At 55.2% G+C, this 16,414-nt stretch overlaps 2 protein-coding genes across 2 annotated transcripts; both read left to right on the top strand.

Moving 5' to 3' along the window:
- Positions 1-8,990: 8,990 nt before the first annotated feature.
- LOC142364759 (acrosin-like) lies at positions 8,991-11,082 on the top strand (the record flags this gene model as incomplete). Its single annotated transcript, XM_075444885.1, has 4 exons — positions 8,991-9,184; positions 9,518-9,783; positions 10,086-10,231; positions 10,717-11,082. Coding segments are annotated over 4 exons (972 nt in total), but the record flags the coding sequence as incomplete, so codon positions are not given.
- Positions 11,083-14,324: 3,242 nt separating this feature from the next.
- On the top strand, positions 14,325-16,414 carry LOC142364760 (acrosin-like; the record flags this gene model as incomplete). Its single annotated transcript, XM_075444886.1, has 4 exons — positions 14,325-14,518; positions 14,852-15,117; positions 15,418-15,563; positions 16,049-16,414. Coding segments are annotated over 4 exons (972 nt in total), but the record flags the coding sequence as incomplete, so codon positions are not given.

A 16,414-nucleotide genomic window follows, 5' to 3' on the forward strand; every position in this document is an offset into this window, starting at 1 on the left:
GGGGGACTAGTAGGCGGGGCTAGGTCCCTTGATTGGGAGGAGACAAGGGCAGAGAAAGTGAGGAGCCAAGGAAGTCGAGGGGGATGAATAAGTGTGGAAAATGGAGAGAAGGGGGGCTCAAGAAGCTCGTCCTTGAGCATAAGCAAAGTGCCGGTTGCTTAGCTTGTTTGGCTGAACCCTGTCCCTACTCCCCACAGCCTGTCCGACCTTCTTCTTGAGAGCCATTCCACATCCTTTTCTGTGTGGCCCCGCTCTGTACCTGCTAGAGGGGTGGGTCTAGCGGCCTGGCTGCTGGCGATGGCAGAAGGGAACACAGGTCATAGGGACCCCGCAGTTGGAAAGACCGAGTGTCTCGCGCCAGCTCCTGGTGGGAGCGCTGTGTGCGTGCGCAGTGCACTAGCGAACCTGAAGCTGGCCTAGCTCTCGAGCAAGAGGACAGAGACCTTTTCAGTCCCGTGGGTGGCATGTGGCTGCAGCCTACCTGACTGATCAGCCCCAGCATTCACAGACCTTACAAGAGGACCAGGCCTGCCAACCACCGGCCACATCTCCACCTGCTGGAGTCAGGAAGGACTTGGAGGTGCTTGACCACGCATACCCCGAGCTGCTTCCTACCTAGGCACGTCCCTTCTGCACTACCTGTTTGGGGGCTGTGGTGATTAGGGACAGGGCTCAGCCAAACAAGCAAAGCTGTCTCTGCCAGAGTGCTCTCCCCAGAATGACCCCAGCTCTTCCTTCACATATTGCTGAAGTGTGCCCACCTCTCACACCATTCCGTCTTAACCACCTGCAAAAATCTGCTGCTGGCATCACAGAGTATCCACAGAAGACAAGTGACGTTCTCCAAGGCCACCTTCTGCCTGCTCTAAGCAGATATCGAGCACCACCTTCAGGTCAATTTTTGAAAACCAAAGCAGCGTGGAGTGCGGTTTGTTTGGGGACGTCTTCTAGTGCCTATGAAGCCATGCTGCTTCCAATTGCACGTCTGTGGCCACGCATAGCAGGCAGTGCGACTGCCCGCACCAGTGTTGGCCCAGAAGAGCAATGTAGCTGGTAGACCCTCAGTCTCAACCTGCCATCTGGTTCACCTCCGTTTCTGTCTTGTCTCCTGTCTCTCAGTGCTCTTCCCTCTGCCAGGCACTCTTCCCAGTCACTCCATCACCTGCCAGTGCCTTTCGCTGTTCTTGTGTTTCGATGGCAGGTGGTACCTTGAAAGCACTGTCCCAGCCATGGGACCTGCACCTATTTCTCTCCTTTCGCCTCTTTGTGCTCTGGCTGCGTGACACTTTCTTTGACCTCAGAGGCCCTTTGTGCCTGGCTCTCTCCTGCTGCTAAAGCCTGTTCCTGCAAGAGAAGAGGCAATTAGTTGGTGTCTCCTCCCTGCTATCTCACCTGCATCTCCCTGGCCTGGGCAGCTGGTGGGAACTGTCACCATCAGCCCCAGCTGTCCTAGAAGTCCTCTCCTGGCTCTGGGTGTGCTTGGCATCGAACGTGGTTCCTGAAGGAGAAGAGCAAAACTCCAAGTAACTCCTGGGCACCAACCTGCTGGGAGAGCTCATTTGAAGGCAGGTTGGCAGCAAGCCCCAAGGCTGCTCCAGGGGTGCTCCCTGTCCCGAGCTCAGCCACAGGTCCCACACCCGGCTCTCTTGTTACCAAGAGGGATTTGCTTGCATTTTCCTTTTCTTGTAATTCGTGCGTGGGTGCTGGGAAAAGAGGCAGCAGAAGGACGCACTGGCTAAAACCCCCTCTTACTGCCAGCCATAAAGGTGCCTCTCGCCTGGGAGCACGAGAAGGACCCCGTGTTACCACTCTCCATTCCTTCCAGGCAGTCTGAAGACTATTCACATATTCATTTTCATACACCACCAAAGTTTTAGCCTCATGTCCCAGCAGTTTGTTTAGAAAAACGTACAATTTAAAAACGTTTTAGAATATCAAGACACCATCTGAAGTCTCCAGCGATGTCTGAAATGTTTTGAGTTGGCTTTGTCCTGTTTCCTTAGATGCTGAAATATAAGTTAGAACAGCACCACACTCGATCACTTCTCTTTTTTTCACATGTCACACAGTGGAATAGAGATGAGAGATCTCCCAGGGAAGTGACAAAAAAGCGGGCCCTGAGCTGGAAGCCACGTGTAGCTGTGTCAGCATGGCACTGTGCTCAGAGCTAAAATCAGTACAATACATAGGCAACCAAGCAGCTCTTTCTGCAAGGTACAATTCCATGTCATACTGACAGAAGTAGATCGTGAGAGTGCCTTGCAATTCTTAAAATGCACAATATTGCATGGCATAGACATGTCTGTTGTCTTTGCCTGCAGCAGAAGGCTGGAGTGGAAGGAAGACACAGAGGAGACTCCTCACAGAGTCAACATGGAATGAGTAAGAAGAGGGGAAAAAAAGTCCCAGAAGCAAAGGTCAAACACATCACCAAGGCATTAAGCTTATTAGCTTGCGGTGCGGTACAGACTGCTTGTTTTCTTTAATAACACTTGATTTTGATTGTGATAAACCACAATACAAACCAAAACACCATACAGCAGTCAATGCAATAAAAAATACAGTACGTACAATAAACGCAACGCCAGGCCCTGCAATACATACCATGCAACTCAACACATACGATACGTACAATACAACACATGCATTGCAATAATGCCGTAGCATGACATACAACACAATATAGGATACAACACCAGCACCACAACACAACACGCACAGCACATACAATAGAAAATACAACACACGCATCACATACAACACATGCTACAGCATACACTGTGTACTGCATACAGTCAAATGCATACAGTACTAAAGACAATACAAACCAAAATACAATGCCTACAACACAAACACAGGATATAGACAAGGCAATCTACGCCACACCATACAACACCGTATCATCCAATACCATACAACACACAGTAGGCACCACACGATAAACAATACAATACCGACACAGCATGCAGTACATACAATGCCTGCATACAGTACAGTGCATACCCTAACCTTCATCAAATAGAATACAATAGATACAGTGCAGAACATAAAATACAATACACCATATACCATACGTGACAGACAATGCAATGCATACTAGACAATACAAATCCCAGTAGTCGAGAAAATACAGTACAAGAAACACCATTCCATATATTCTGTACAAAATAATACATAAAATACCTACAATAACATCAATGCCTTACTGTACAATACATTAAAGAGAACACGTAAAATACATTATGACACATAAAATACATAAAATGCAATACAAAATGCAGTGTAACATTATACCATACAATACCATACCATACAATAGATAACATACAGTACAATATAATACAAACTACAATACAAAGAATACAATAAAAACCAGCAGACCATACCATAGAATACAATAAACCCCATACTGTATATACCATACAGCACATGCAATACTTACGAAAAATAAATACCATGCCATGCAATAGAATACATACAGAAAATGCCATACCATAAAATAAAGCGCAAAATTCACTCAGCCTTCTCTCCCTAGACTCAGCTTTGTGCCTGTGGATGGAGGCTGCCCATGCTTCACAGACTCCCATGCCCCATGGGCCAAGTGCCCACCCCTCCTCTGCCACTCCTTGGTACACTTCATGCTTCACACTTCTGATCTTCAGAGCACTACACCAATATTAACTAATCTTCTCTCAAATTTCTTTTACCTTCTTCCACATACGCTTCCTGTGTTGTTGCCTCATGAAGATGTCTTTGGCCTGCTCTTGTCCCTGAATTGTTATTTTTTTACTTTGAATTTGATATGTTATATAATCTGTGGGGTTGATCCCGGGGTTTGATTTATCTTGAAGATCTCAAAATGCAATCCAGCCTTACAATCGATCTATAACAAATGAAGGACTATCTTGACATTGCAATAATAGATAAAACAGACTGTCTGAAAGAGGCTTGTGTGCAGCTTGGGTATTTGAGAGGACTAGACTGAAGAAATTCAGAACTGTCATAACATGACTGCACTAACTTTTCTGGTAATTGTCTGAACCAGTATCAACTAAATTTTGAAAAAACAAAGCATGTTGGAGGTTGATCATAGAATCACAGAATCACAGATGGTAGAGGTTGGAAGGGACCTCTGTGGGTCATCTAGTCCAACCCCCCTGCCCAAGCAGGGTCACCTACTATAGGCTGTAGAGGACCTTGTTCAGGCGGGTCTTGAATATCTCCGAGAAGGAGACTCCACAACCTCCCTGGGCAGCCTGTTCCAGTGCTCTGTCACCCTCAGAGGGAAGAAGTTCTTCCTCATGTTCAGACGGAACTTCCTGTGCTTCAGTTTGTGCCCGTTGCCCCTTGTCCTGTCACTGGGCACTACTGAAATGAGCTTGGCCCCATCCTACTGACACCCACCCTGCAGATATTTGTAAGTATATATTAGGTGCCCTCGCAGCCTTCTCTCTTCAGGCTGAACAAGCCCAGCTCCCTTAGCCTCTCCTTATAGGAGAGATGTTCCAGTCCCCTCACCATCCTCGTAGCCCTTCGCTGGACTCTCTCCAGTAGCTCTTCATCTTACTTGAACTGGGGAGCCCAGAACTGAACACAGTTCCAGATGGGGCCTCACCAGGGCAGTGTGAAGGGGAAGAAAATCCTCCCTCGACCTGCTGGCCACACTCCTCCTAATGCATCCCAGGATCCCATTAGCTTTCTTGGCAGCCATGGCATACTGCTTGCTCATGGTTAACCTGTCGTTCACCAGGACAACCACATCCCTCTCCGCACAGCTGCTCTCCAGCAGGTCCACTCCAAGCCTGTACTGATGCATGGGGTTGTTCCTCCCCAGGAGCAGGACTCTGCATTTGCCTTTGTTGAACCGCATCAGGTTCCTCTCTGCCCAACTTTCCAGCCTATCCAGGTCACGCTGAACGGCAGCACAGCCTTCTGGTGTATATACCACACCTCCCAGTTTGGTGTCATCAGCAAATATGCTGAGGGTACATTCAAACTCTTCATCCAGGTCGTTGATGAAGAAGTGAAACAAGACTGGGCCTAGTACTGACCCCTGAGGGACACCACTAGTTACCGGTCTCCAACTAGACTCAGCGCCGCTGACTACAACCCTCTGAGTTCTGCCATTCAGACAGTTCTCAATCCACTTCACCAACCACTCATCTAGCCCACACTTCCTGAGCTTCCCTAGGAGGATATTATGGGAGACTGTGTCGAAAGCCTTGCTGAAGTCAAGGTAGAAAACATCCACGGCTCTAACTTCATCTAGCCAGCCAGTCATGCCATCGTAGAAAGCTGTCAGATTAGTCAGGCATGATTTCCCCTTGGTGAAGCCATGCTGACTACTCCTGATAACCTTCTTTTCCTCCACTTGCTTGATGATGGCCTCCAGGATAAGCTGCTCCATCACCTTTCCCGGGATGGAGGTGAGGCTGACCGGCCTGTAGTTCCCTGGGTCCTGCTTCTTGTCCTTTTAGAAGATTGGAGTGACATTGGCCTTTCTCCAGTCCTCGGGCACCTCTCCTGTCCTCCAGGACCTCTCAAAGATGATGGAGAGTGGCTCAGCAATGACATCTGCCAGCTCCCTCAGCACTTGTGGGTGCATTCCATTGGGGCCCATGGATTTGTGGGTATCCAGATTGTTTAATCGATCCCTCACACAGTCCTCCTCAACCAAGGGAAAGTCGTCCTCTCTCTAGGTTTCTTCTCTTACCTCCAGGGCCTGGGATTCTTGAGGGCCTGCCTTGACACTGAAGACTGAAGCAAAGAAGGCATTCAGTAGCTCTGCCTTCTCTGCATCCTCTGTCACCAGGACACCCACCTCATTCAGCAGCGGCCCCACATTGTCCCTAGCCTTTCTTTTGCTGCTGATGTACTTGAAGAAGCCCTTCTTGTTGTTTTTGACATCCCTTGCCAGCTCCAATTCCAAGTGGGTCTTGGCCTTCCTCGTCACATCCCTGCACGCTCTCACCACGTTTTTGTACTCTTCCCAAGTGGCCTGCCCCTCTTTCCACATTCCACGGACCTTTCTCTTCCACCTGATCTCCACTAGAATCTCCTTGTTCAACCATGCAGGTCTCCTTCCTCCTTTGTTATACTTCTTTCTCAGGGGGATACACCGCTCCTGAGCGTGGAGGAAGTGACATTTAAACAGCGACCAGCACTCTTGGACCTTCCTGCCTTCGAAAGCCCTGGCCCATGCGATTCTTCCCAGTAGCTCCCTGAAGACGCCAAAGTTAGCCCTTCTGAGGTCCAAGGTTTTGATCCTGCTTATCGCCCTGCTTCCTCCATGCAGGATTCTGAACTCGACCATTCCATGGTCACTGCAGCTGAGTCTACCTCCGACCTTCACAGCCTCCACCAGTCCCTCCTTGTTTGTTAATACAAGGTCCAGCAGAGTGCCTTTCCTTGTGGGTTCCTTCACCACTTGCGTCAGAAAGTTATCGTCGATGCTCTGTAGGAACCGCCTGGATTGTGCCTGCCTAGCTGTATGGTCTTCCCAGCTGATGTCAGGGTGGTTGAAGTCCCCATGAGAACCAGGGCCTGTGATTTTGAGGCTGCTTGTAGCTGCCTGTAGAAAGCCTCATCAATTTCCTTCTCCTGGTCAGGTGGCACTGTAATGTCACCCGTGTGAGACTGTCCCTTAATTCTTACCCACAAGCTCTCAACTCGTTCCTCATTTGCCCCCAGGCCAACCTCAATGCATTCCAGTTGCTCCCTCACATATAGAGCAACTCCACCACCTCTCCTTGTTGGCCTGTCTTTCCTAAAGAGTCTGTAGCCATCCATGACAGCATGCCAGTCATGCGAGTTGTCCGACCACATTTCTGTGATGGCGACCAAGTCATAGCCGTCCTGCTGTATAATGGCTTCCAGCTCCTCCTGTTTTTGCCCATGCTACGTGCGTTGGTATAGACACACTTGAGCTGGGCAGCAAATCTCACCCCTGACCCTGGCACGCCAAACCTGGGCTCTTCCCTAGTGAGCTGGGTGATGTCCCCTTCCCCCTTTGAACCTCGTTTAAAGCCCTCTCAATGAGCCCCGCCAGCTCTGTTTAAAGCCCTCTCAATAATCCCCACAGCCTGTCCGACCTTCTTCTTGAGAGCCATTCCACATCCTTTTCTGTGTGGCCCCGCTCTGTACCTGCTAGAGGGGTGGGTCTAGCGGCCTGGCTGCTGGCGATGGCAGAAGGGAACACAGGTCATAGGGACCCCGCAGTTGGAAAGACCGAGTGTCTCGGGCCAGCTCCTGGTGGGAGCGCTGTGTGCGTGCGCAGTGCACTAGCGAACCTGAAGCTGGCCTAGCTCTCGAGCAAGAGGACAGAGACCTTTTCAGTCCCGTGGGTGGCATGTGGCTGCAGCCTACCTGACTGATCAGCCCCAGCATTCACAGACCTTACAAGAGGACCAGGCCTGCCAACCACCGGCCACATCTCCACCTGCTGGAGTCAGGAAGGACTTGGAGGTGCTTGACCACGCATACCCCGAGCTGCTTCCCCCTAGGCACGTCCCCTCTGCACTACCTGTTTGGGGGCTGTGGTGATTAGGGACAGGGCTCAGCCAAACAAGCAAAGCTGTCTCTGCCAGAGTGCTCTCCCCAGAATGACCCCAGCTCTTCCTTCACATATTGCTGAAGTGTGCCCACCTCTCACACCATTCCGTCTTAACCACCTGCAAAAATCTGCTGCTGGCATCACAGAGTATCCACAGAAGACAAGTGACGTTCTCCAAGGCCACCTTCTGCCTGCTCTAAGCAGATATCGGGCACCACCTTCAGGTCAATTTTTGAAAACCAAAGCAGCGTGGAGTGCGGTTTGTTTGGGGATGTCTTCTAGTGCCTATGAAGCCATGCTGCTTCCAATTGCACGTCTATGGCCACGCATAGCAGGCAGTGCGACTGCCCGCACCAGTGTTGGCCCAGAAGAGCAATGTAGCTGGTAGACAGCAAGGACACGGAGCCTGTCAGAGGGCGTTGCGGTGGCAGACAGAGCCAGCGTGGAGCGTGCTCCATCTGTGTTTCGCTGTGCTTTGTGCAGGACAGGATGGCAGTGCTTGGCTATACTTGGTTGATTTGGCTTGCACATCCCTGCTTGCCTGCCGCGGCTGTAAGCAGATTGGCTCTTCAGCCCCCAACCAGGTGCCTACTGCCTGTAGTAGTTCCGTTCTGCGGTGTCAGTTTCTTTGGGAAGGACCTGGTGGCAAGCGGCTGCACAGAGCGGGGTGGCAGTGAACTTCCCAAAGAGGCTATGGTGCCACACTTGGTTTTCCCGGCTAGCTGTTAGCAGGCAGCAGTGGGAGGCAGGCGCTGCTGCCTGCCACGAGGTCTGCAGAGCCTCGTCCCGCAAGCAGAGCATTCAGCGGGGTTCTGCTGGGGGTGTCCGAGCCCAGCTTCTGCCTCCCCTCCTGCTCGGAACCCTCCATGTTGCCCGCCCCCCCCTAGAATCCACCGTGCCCAGCACCCGGAACCAGCCACTCTGTGACATCAGCCACGGGGCCAAGGGTTCCCTGGGCAACGGGACTGCTGCAGGCACTACGTCGGCTGCTGCACTGCTGGCCACCAGCTCTCGCTTCTTGCAGCTGCCACGTGCCGCTGGCAGCCATGAATTTTCTCCCCGTCCTGGTCCTGCTGGCCGTGTGCTGGCCGGCGTACGGCATGTGGGACAACTGTGGGTAAGTGGCCCGAGGCTCTGGGAGGGAGCTGGGGCAGCCCTTGTGGGCTTCACTGGCGGGTGCTCGCTTTTCCCCCTGGCCACACCAAAGCTTCCCAAACGCCATGTGGGAGCCTCAGTTCCTTGCCAGCAGCCAGGCCGCTGGCACAACTCGCCTACGGGGCTCAAGCACAAACAGGGGTAGATGGACGCATGCCCCACAGGGTTCCGCGGTCCTGCTGTCCATGCAGCGCCTGGTGGGGGGGAAGGGGGCTGACCTGCAGCCTCAACAGCAGCAAGCCACCGAGCAGGACATTCATCAGTTTCTGCTTACAGAGGGACCTGCGGGCACCGGCCCATGGATTCTTACTACGGCATGTCACGCGTCGTGGGTGGCACCGATGCTCAGCTAGGGGCCTGGCCCTGGATCGTCAGCATCCAGAAGCCCATCATAGGAGGCATAGCGCATGTCTGCGGAGGGTCGCTCATCAGCCCACAGTGGGTGCTGACAGCAGCCCACTGCTTCATCACGCCCGGGTAAGGAGGACCAGGGAACAGCCCCACAGCACTAGCACGTGCCCGCTCCACAGCAGCACGTGCTAGCGCCATCCCGCTTCCCTGCAGCACGCCCAGTGCCTGGGCACTGCCAAGCCCAGCTGAGAGACTGCTCGCGAGAGGGCTGGGCTCACGCCACGGCTTCCTAGCAGCCTCCCGCCCGACACTCCTTGTGCCCAAGGCGTGCTAGGGCAGTCGCACCCTCCGTAGCGCTGCCTTCCTCTCTGCCCTGTGCAGCAGAAGGCAGGCAACTGCTGGGCTGCTTGCAGCACGTGGCTGCGCTCCCTCTGACCCCTCTCTCCACCTGCCTTGCAGGCACATCACCATGTGGCACGTGGTGATCGGGGCCAGCCACTTGACTCAGCTGGGCCCTGAGACCCAAGTGCGCACTATTAAGCGGCTACTGGTTCACGAGCACTACAACAACATCACGCAGAGGAACGACATTGCCTTGCTGGAATTGGACCAGCCTGTCCTGTGCGGCTACTACGTGCAGCTTGCCTGTGTGCCCGACGCCTGGCTGAGAGTGTCGCAGCTGAGAAGCTGCTACGTCAGTGGCTGGGGTTCCACGACTGCAAGAGGTGAGTTCCCAAAAGGGAGTGGTGTCCTGAGCGCAGGCTGGGCACACTGGGGAGGCGGGGTGGGCTTCCTGACAGCAGAGGCGAAAGCCAGAGTCGGGCTGCGGGGTGCATGCCGATGGAGAGGTGGGCCTGGCCCATTACCCCAAGCAAGACAGAAGGGAGACAGCAGCGGCACAGTGCCTCTGGAGACGCAAAGCCCAGCCCTAGGGCAGGGCTTCAGCCAGACGCCGGGGAGGGGGTGTGGGGAGGAGAGGAGAACTGGCAGCGAGCTGCTGGCTGTTAACTCCTTTCTGTGCTGACAGCTGGGGGACCAAGTTATGTCCTGCAGGAGGCCAAGGTCCGCCTCATCGATATCAAGCTCTGCAACAGCAGCCGCTGGTACGGAGGGGCCATCCACAGCCACAACTTGTGTGCTGGCTATCCGCAGGGCGGCATCGACACCTGCCAGGTAGGAGCGTGCTACAAGTCCACCCCCAACAGCACAGGCAGCCCTGTGGCAACCGCCCAAACCTGCCCCAGCGCGTGCTTTGCCTGGCAAGTCAGCCTGCCACTGCTGGGTCCCCTCCACTCTTGGGGTTCACCTCCCCTTGCCCAGATGCAGGTCCTTGCCCAGGGCCGCCCTTGTCCCAGAGGCCTGGCTCTCTGCCCACAAAGCCCATCTAGTGCTCTGGGCAGCCCACAGCTCCAGAGCCCAGTCCTGCAACATCCCCCTTCCACACATCCAGGATCACTGTGCAAAGAGGACAGAGAGAGAGCCCTGCCTGACTGGCCCACCACCCCCTGCCAGACAAGCTTCTGTAGGCTCCAGCACCTGAGCAGAGCCTTTGTGTGCAGTCAGGACAGCTCTGGCAGCTGCTGCGGGAGAGAAGGAGCCAGCCAGAGTGCTGACCGGGGCCACCCAACACCACCTTAACCCTCTCTCCTCCGCTGCAGGGTGACAGCGGTGGTCCTCTGGTCTGCAAAGATAACACCAACGACTACTTCTGGCTTGTTGGAGTGACCAGCTGGGGGAGAGGCTGTGCCAGACCAAACCAGCCTGGAGTCTACACCTCCACGCAGCACTTCTACGACTGGATCCTGCTACAGATGGGACTGCGCTCAGCAAGAAGAGATAGTCCAACAGCACAGCCATGGAGTCATTTTCTCTCCACCTCAAGCCCCTCTCAGAGGCCAAGGCCAACACCAGCACCAACACAGTCGGGCAGCATTAGCTCCTGTCCATTTCCACGCCAGAAGCTGGTGGAATTCTTTACTCTTCTGAAGGAGCTCCTGCAGTTCCTCAGGGGAAAAAAGGCTTGAGGAGCAGGATCAACAGGAACCAGCGCAGGCTGCACTGGACCATGATCATTTCCTTCTGGGGCAATGCCTGCTGCTCCAAAGGCAGCCTCAGCATCAAAGGCCTGCTCTGTGCTGCCCGCTCTCCTCCCTGTGGAGGATGAAGCATTAAAGGACTGGGGACATGTGAGCAATCCAGCATTTCTCTAGAAGGCCATGAAGCCTTAGCCTAAGGCCGCAGAGCCTTAGCATAAGGCCGCAAGAGCATCCAGAGGACAAACTGCGGTTGGAATGAGGAAGTAAGAATGCAGAGACAAACAACTCCCAGATGCCGAAGAGGAACTTGCCGCCTGCAAGAAGGCCACGAGCACTGCGCGTGAGCTAGTGACGCACACCAATCATAATCGAGTTACTATGTGAGTTAAATTGATTATCACCAATGGGGAATCGCCGCGTATGTAGTGGGGAATATAAAAGTGAGCTATCTGAGGCTAATAAACGGCTTGTACGTGATCACATTGATCATCGTGTCGAGTCCGGTTCTTCCTCCGCAACACTTCCCAGTGCACACAAATGCTGAAGCTGACTTAGTTCTTGGAATAAAGTTGCCAGGTTTCACAGTTAACCGTGCCTGAGTCCAATTCACTCTCGTGCGCAAGGCAAGGATTTCCACGCCCGGCAAAATGGGGCTGCAGGCAGTCAAGGAGGGCACAAAGGGCAAGAGTCGCTCAGCAGGGCTGACACCATGGCTGGTCAGACAGGAGCGTGCTCAGAGCCACCATGGCATGAAGAAGACTGGCACATTGAGGCTAGCAAGAGGATGCAAAATAATGATGCGACATGCAGACAACTCTGGGGATGATGATTAGGACCTGGTTGAAGCCTTTGCTAAATGGAAAGATGAAAGAAAGCTGGCAGGAGTTACAGTGCCATGAGGAAGAGCCAGATGTCACCAGAAGTTAAGGGGGAATGGTGTGAGAGGTGGCCAGACTTCAGCAATATCTGAAGGAAGAGCCGGGGTCATTCTGGGGAGAGGACTCTGGCAGGGACAGCTGTAGCCAGGAAACCACTGCAGTAATGCCACGCAAGGCCAAGATGACCTAGCTAACAGCCCCTGAAAGACCCAATCTGTTCCCAGATGTGACAGACCTGGGAGCAAGGGGGACTAGTAGGCGGGGCTAGGTCCCTTGATTGGGAGGAGACAAGGGCAGAGAAAGTGAGGAGCCAAGGAAGTCGAGGGGGATGAATAAGTGTGGAAAATGGAGAGAAGGGGGGCTCAAGAAGCTCGTCCTTGAGCATAAGCAAAGTGCCGGTTGCTTAGCTTGTTTGGCTGAACCCTGTCCCTACTCCCCACAGCCTGTCCGACCTTCTTCTTGAGAGCCATTCCACATCCTTTTCTGTGTGGCCCCGCTCTGTACCTGCTAGAGGGGTGGGTCTAGCGGCCTGGCTGCTGGCGATGGCAGAAGGGAACACAGGTCATAGGGACCCCGCAGTTGGAAAGACCGAGTGTCTCGCGCCAGCTCCTGGTGGGAGCGCTGTGTGCGTGCGCAGTGCACTAGCGAACCTGAAGCTGGCCTAGCTCTCGAGCAAGAGGACAGAGACCTTTTCAGTCCCGTGGGTGGCATGTGGCTGCAACCTACCTGACTGATCAGCCCCAGCATTCACAGACCTTACAAGAGGACCAGGCCTGCCAACCACCGGCCACATCTCCACCTGCTGGAGTCAGGAAGGACTTGGAGGTGCTTGACCACGCATACCCCGAGCTGCTTCCCACCTAGGCACGTCCCCTCTGCACTACCTGTTTGGGGGCTGTGGTGATTAGGGACAGGGCTCAGCCAAACAAGCAAAGCTGTCTCTGCCAGAGTGCTCTCCCCAGAATGACCCCAGCTCTTCCTTCACATATTGCTGAAGTGTGCCCACCTCTCACACCATTCCGTCTTAACCACCTGCAAAAATCTGCTGCTGGCATCACAGAGTATCCACAGAAGACAAGTGACGTTCTCCAAGGCCACCTTCTGCCTGCTCTAAGCAGATATCGGGCACCACCTTCAGGTCAATTTTTGAAAACCAAAGCAGCGTGGAGTGCGGTTTGTTTGGGGACGTCTTCTAGTGCCTATGAAGCCATGCTGCTTCCAATTGCACGTCTGTGGCCACGCATAGCAGGCAGTGCGACTGCCCGCACCAGTGTTGGCCCAGAAGAGCAATGTAGCTGGTAGACAGCAAGGACACGGAGCCTGTCAGAGGGCGTTGCGGTGGCAGACAGAGCCAGCGTGGAGCGTGCTCCATCTGTGTTTCGCTGTGCTTTTTGCAGGACAGGATGGCAGTGCTTGGCTATACTTGGTTGATTTGGCTTGCACATCCCTGCTTGCCTGCCGCGGCTGTAAGCAGATTGGCTCTTCAGCCCCCAACCAGGTGCCTACTGCCTGTAGTAGTTCCGTTCTGCGGTGTCAGTTTCTTTGGGAAGGACCTGGTGGCAAGCGGCTGCGCAGAGCGGGGTGGCAGTGAACTTCCCAAAGAGGCTATGGTGCCACACTTGGTTTTCCCGGCTAGCTGTTAGCAGGCAGCACTGGGAGGCAGGCGCTGCTGCCTGCCACGAGGTCTGCAGAGCCTCGTCCCGCAAGCAGAGCATTCAGCGGGGGTCTGCTGGGGGTGTCCGAGCCCAGCTTCTGCCTCCCCTCCTGCTCGGAACCCTCCATGTTGCCCGCCCCCCCCTAGAATCCACCGTGCCCAGCACCCGGAACCAGCCACTCTGTGACATCAGCCACGGGGCCAAGGGTTCCCTGGGCAGCGGCACTGCTGCAGGCACTACGTCGGCTGCTGCACTGCTGGCCACCAGCTCTCGCTTCTTGCAGCTGCCACGTGCCGCTGGCAGCCATGAATTTTCTCCCCGTCCTGGTCCTGCTGGCCGTGTGCTGGCCGGCGTACGGCATGTGGGACAACTGTGGGTAAGTGGCCCGAGGCTCTGGGAGGGAGCTGGGGCAGCCCTTGTGGGCTTCACTGGTGGGTGCTCGCTTTTCCCCCTGGCCACACCAAAGCTTCCCAAACGCCATGTGGGAGCCTCAGTTCCTTGCCAGCAGCCAGGCCGCTGGCACAACTCGCCTACGGGGCTCAAGCACAAACAGGGGTAGATGGACGCATGCCCCACAGGGTTCCGCGGTCCTGCTGTCCATGCAGCGCCTGGTGGGGGGAAAGGGGGCTGACCTGCAGCCTCAACAGCAGCAAGCCACCGAGCAGGACATTCATCAGTTTCTGCTTACAGAGGGACCTGCGGGCACCGGCCCATGGATTCTTACTACGGCATGTCACGCGTCGTGGGTGGCACCGATGCCCAGCTAGGGGCCTGGCCCTGGATCGTCAGCATCCAGAAGCCCATCATAGGAGGCATAGCGCATGTCTGCGGAGGGTCGCTCATCAGCCCACAGTGGGTGCTGACAGCAGCCCACTGCTTCATCACGCCCGGGTAAGGAGGACCAGGGAACAGCCCCACAGCACTAGCACGTGCCCGCTCCACAGCAGCACGTGCTAGCGCCATCTCGCTTCCTTGCAGCACGCCCAGTGCCTGGGCACTACCAAGCCCAGCTGAGAGACTGCTCGCGAGAGGGCTGGGCTCACGCCACGGCTTCCTAGCAGCCTCCCGCCCGACACTCCTTGTGCCCAAGGCGTGCTAGGGCAGTCGCACCCTCCGTAGCGCTGCCTTCCTCTCTGCCCTGTGCAGCAGAAGGCAGGCAACTGCTGGGCTGCTTGCAGCACGTGGCTGCGCTCCCTCTGACCCCTCTCTCCACCTGCCTTGCAGGCACATCATCATGTGGCACGTGGTGATCGGGGCCAGCCACTTGACTCAGCTGGGCCCTGAGACCCAAGTGCGCACTATTAAGCGGCTACTGGTTCACGAGCACTACAACAACATCACGCAGAGGAACGACATTGCCTTGCTGGAATTGGACCAGCCTGTCCTGTGCGGCTACTACGTGCAGCTTGCCTGTGTGCCCGACGCCTGGCTGAGAGTGTCGCAGCTGAGAAGCTGCTACGTCAGTGGCTGGGGTTCCACGACTGCAAGAGGTGAGTTCCCAAAAGGGAGTGGTGTCCTGAGCGCAGGCTGGGCACACTGGGGAGGCGGGGTGGGCTTCCTGACAGCAGAGGCGAAAGCCAGAGTCGGGCTGCGGGGTGCATGCCGATGGAGAGGTGGGCCTGGCCCATTACCCCAAGCAAGACAGAAGGGAGACAGCAGCGGCACAGTGCCTCTGGAGACGCAAAGCCCAGCCCTAGGGCAGGGCTTCAGCCAGACACCGGGGGGGTGGGGGGGAGGAGAGGAGAACTGGCAGCGAGCTGCTGGCTGTTAACTCCTTTCTGTGCTGACAGCTGGGGGACCAAGTTATGTCCTGCAGGAGGCCAAGGTCCGCCTCATCGATATCAAGCTCTGCAACAGCAGCCGCTGGTACGGAGGGGCCATCCACAGCCACAACTTGTGTGCTGGCTATCCGCAGGGCGGCATCGACACCTGCCAGGTAGGAGCGTGCTACAAGTCCACCCCCAACAGCACAGGCAGCCCTGTGGCAACCGCCCAAACCTGCCCCAGCGCGTGCTTTGCCTGGCAAGTCAGCCTGCCACTGCTGGGTCCCCTCCACTCTTGGGGTTCACCTCCCCTTGCCCAGATGCAGGTCCTTGCCCAGGGCCGCCCTTGTCCCAGAGGCCTGGCTCTCTGCCCACAAAGCCCATCTAGTGCTCTGGGCAGCCCACAGCTCCAGAGCCCAGTCCTGCAACATCCCCCTTCCACTCATCCAGGATCACTGTGCAAAGAGGACAGAGAGAGAGCCCTGCCTGACTGGCCCACCACCCCCTGCCAGACAAGCTTCTGTAGGCTCCAGCACCTGAGCAGAGCCTTTGTGTGCAGTCAGGACAGCTCTGGCAGCTGCTGCGGGAGAGAAGGAGCCAGCCAGAGTGCTGACCGGGGCCACCCAACACCACCTTAACCCTCTCTCCTCCGCTGCAGGGTGACAGCGGTGGTCCTCTGGTCTGCAAAGATAACACCAACGACTACTTCTGGCTTGTTGGAGTGACCAGCTGGGGGAGAGGCTGTGCCAGACCAAACCAGCCTGGAGTCTACACCTCCACGCAGCACTTCTACGACTGGATCCTGCTACAGATGGGACTGCGCTCAGCAAGAAGAGATAGTCCAACAGCACAGCCATGGAGTCATTTTCTCTCCACCTCAAGCCCCTCTCAGAGGCCAAGGCCAACACCAGCACCAACACAGTCGGGCAGCATTAGCTCCTGTCCATTTCCACGCCAGAAGCTGGTGGAATTCTTTACTCTTCTGAAGGAGCTCCTGCAATTCCTCAGGGGAAAAAAGGCTTGA

The sequence above is a fragment of the Opisthocomus hoazin genome, chromosome 29 (genome assembly GCF_030867145.1).
Source record: "Opisthocomus hoazin isolate bOpiHoa1 chromosome 29, bOpiHoa1.hap1, whole genome shotgun sequence".
NCBI classification, from domain to species: domain Eukaryota; kingdom Metazoa; phylum Chordata; class Aves; order Opisthocomiformes; family Opisthocomidae; genus Opisthocomus; species Opisthocomus hoazin.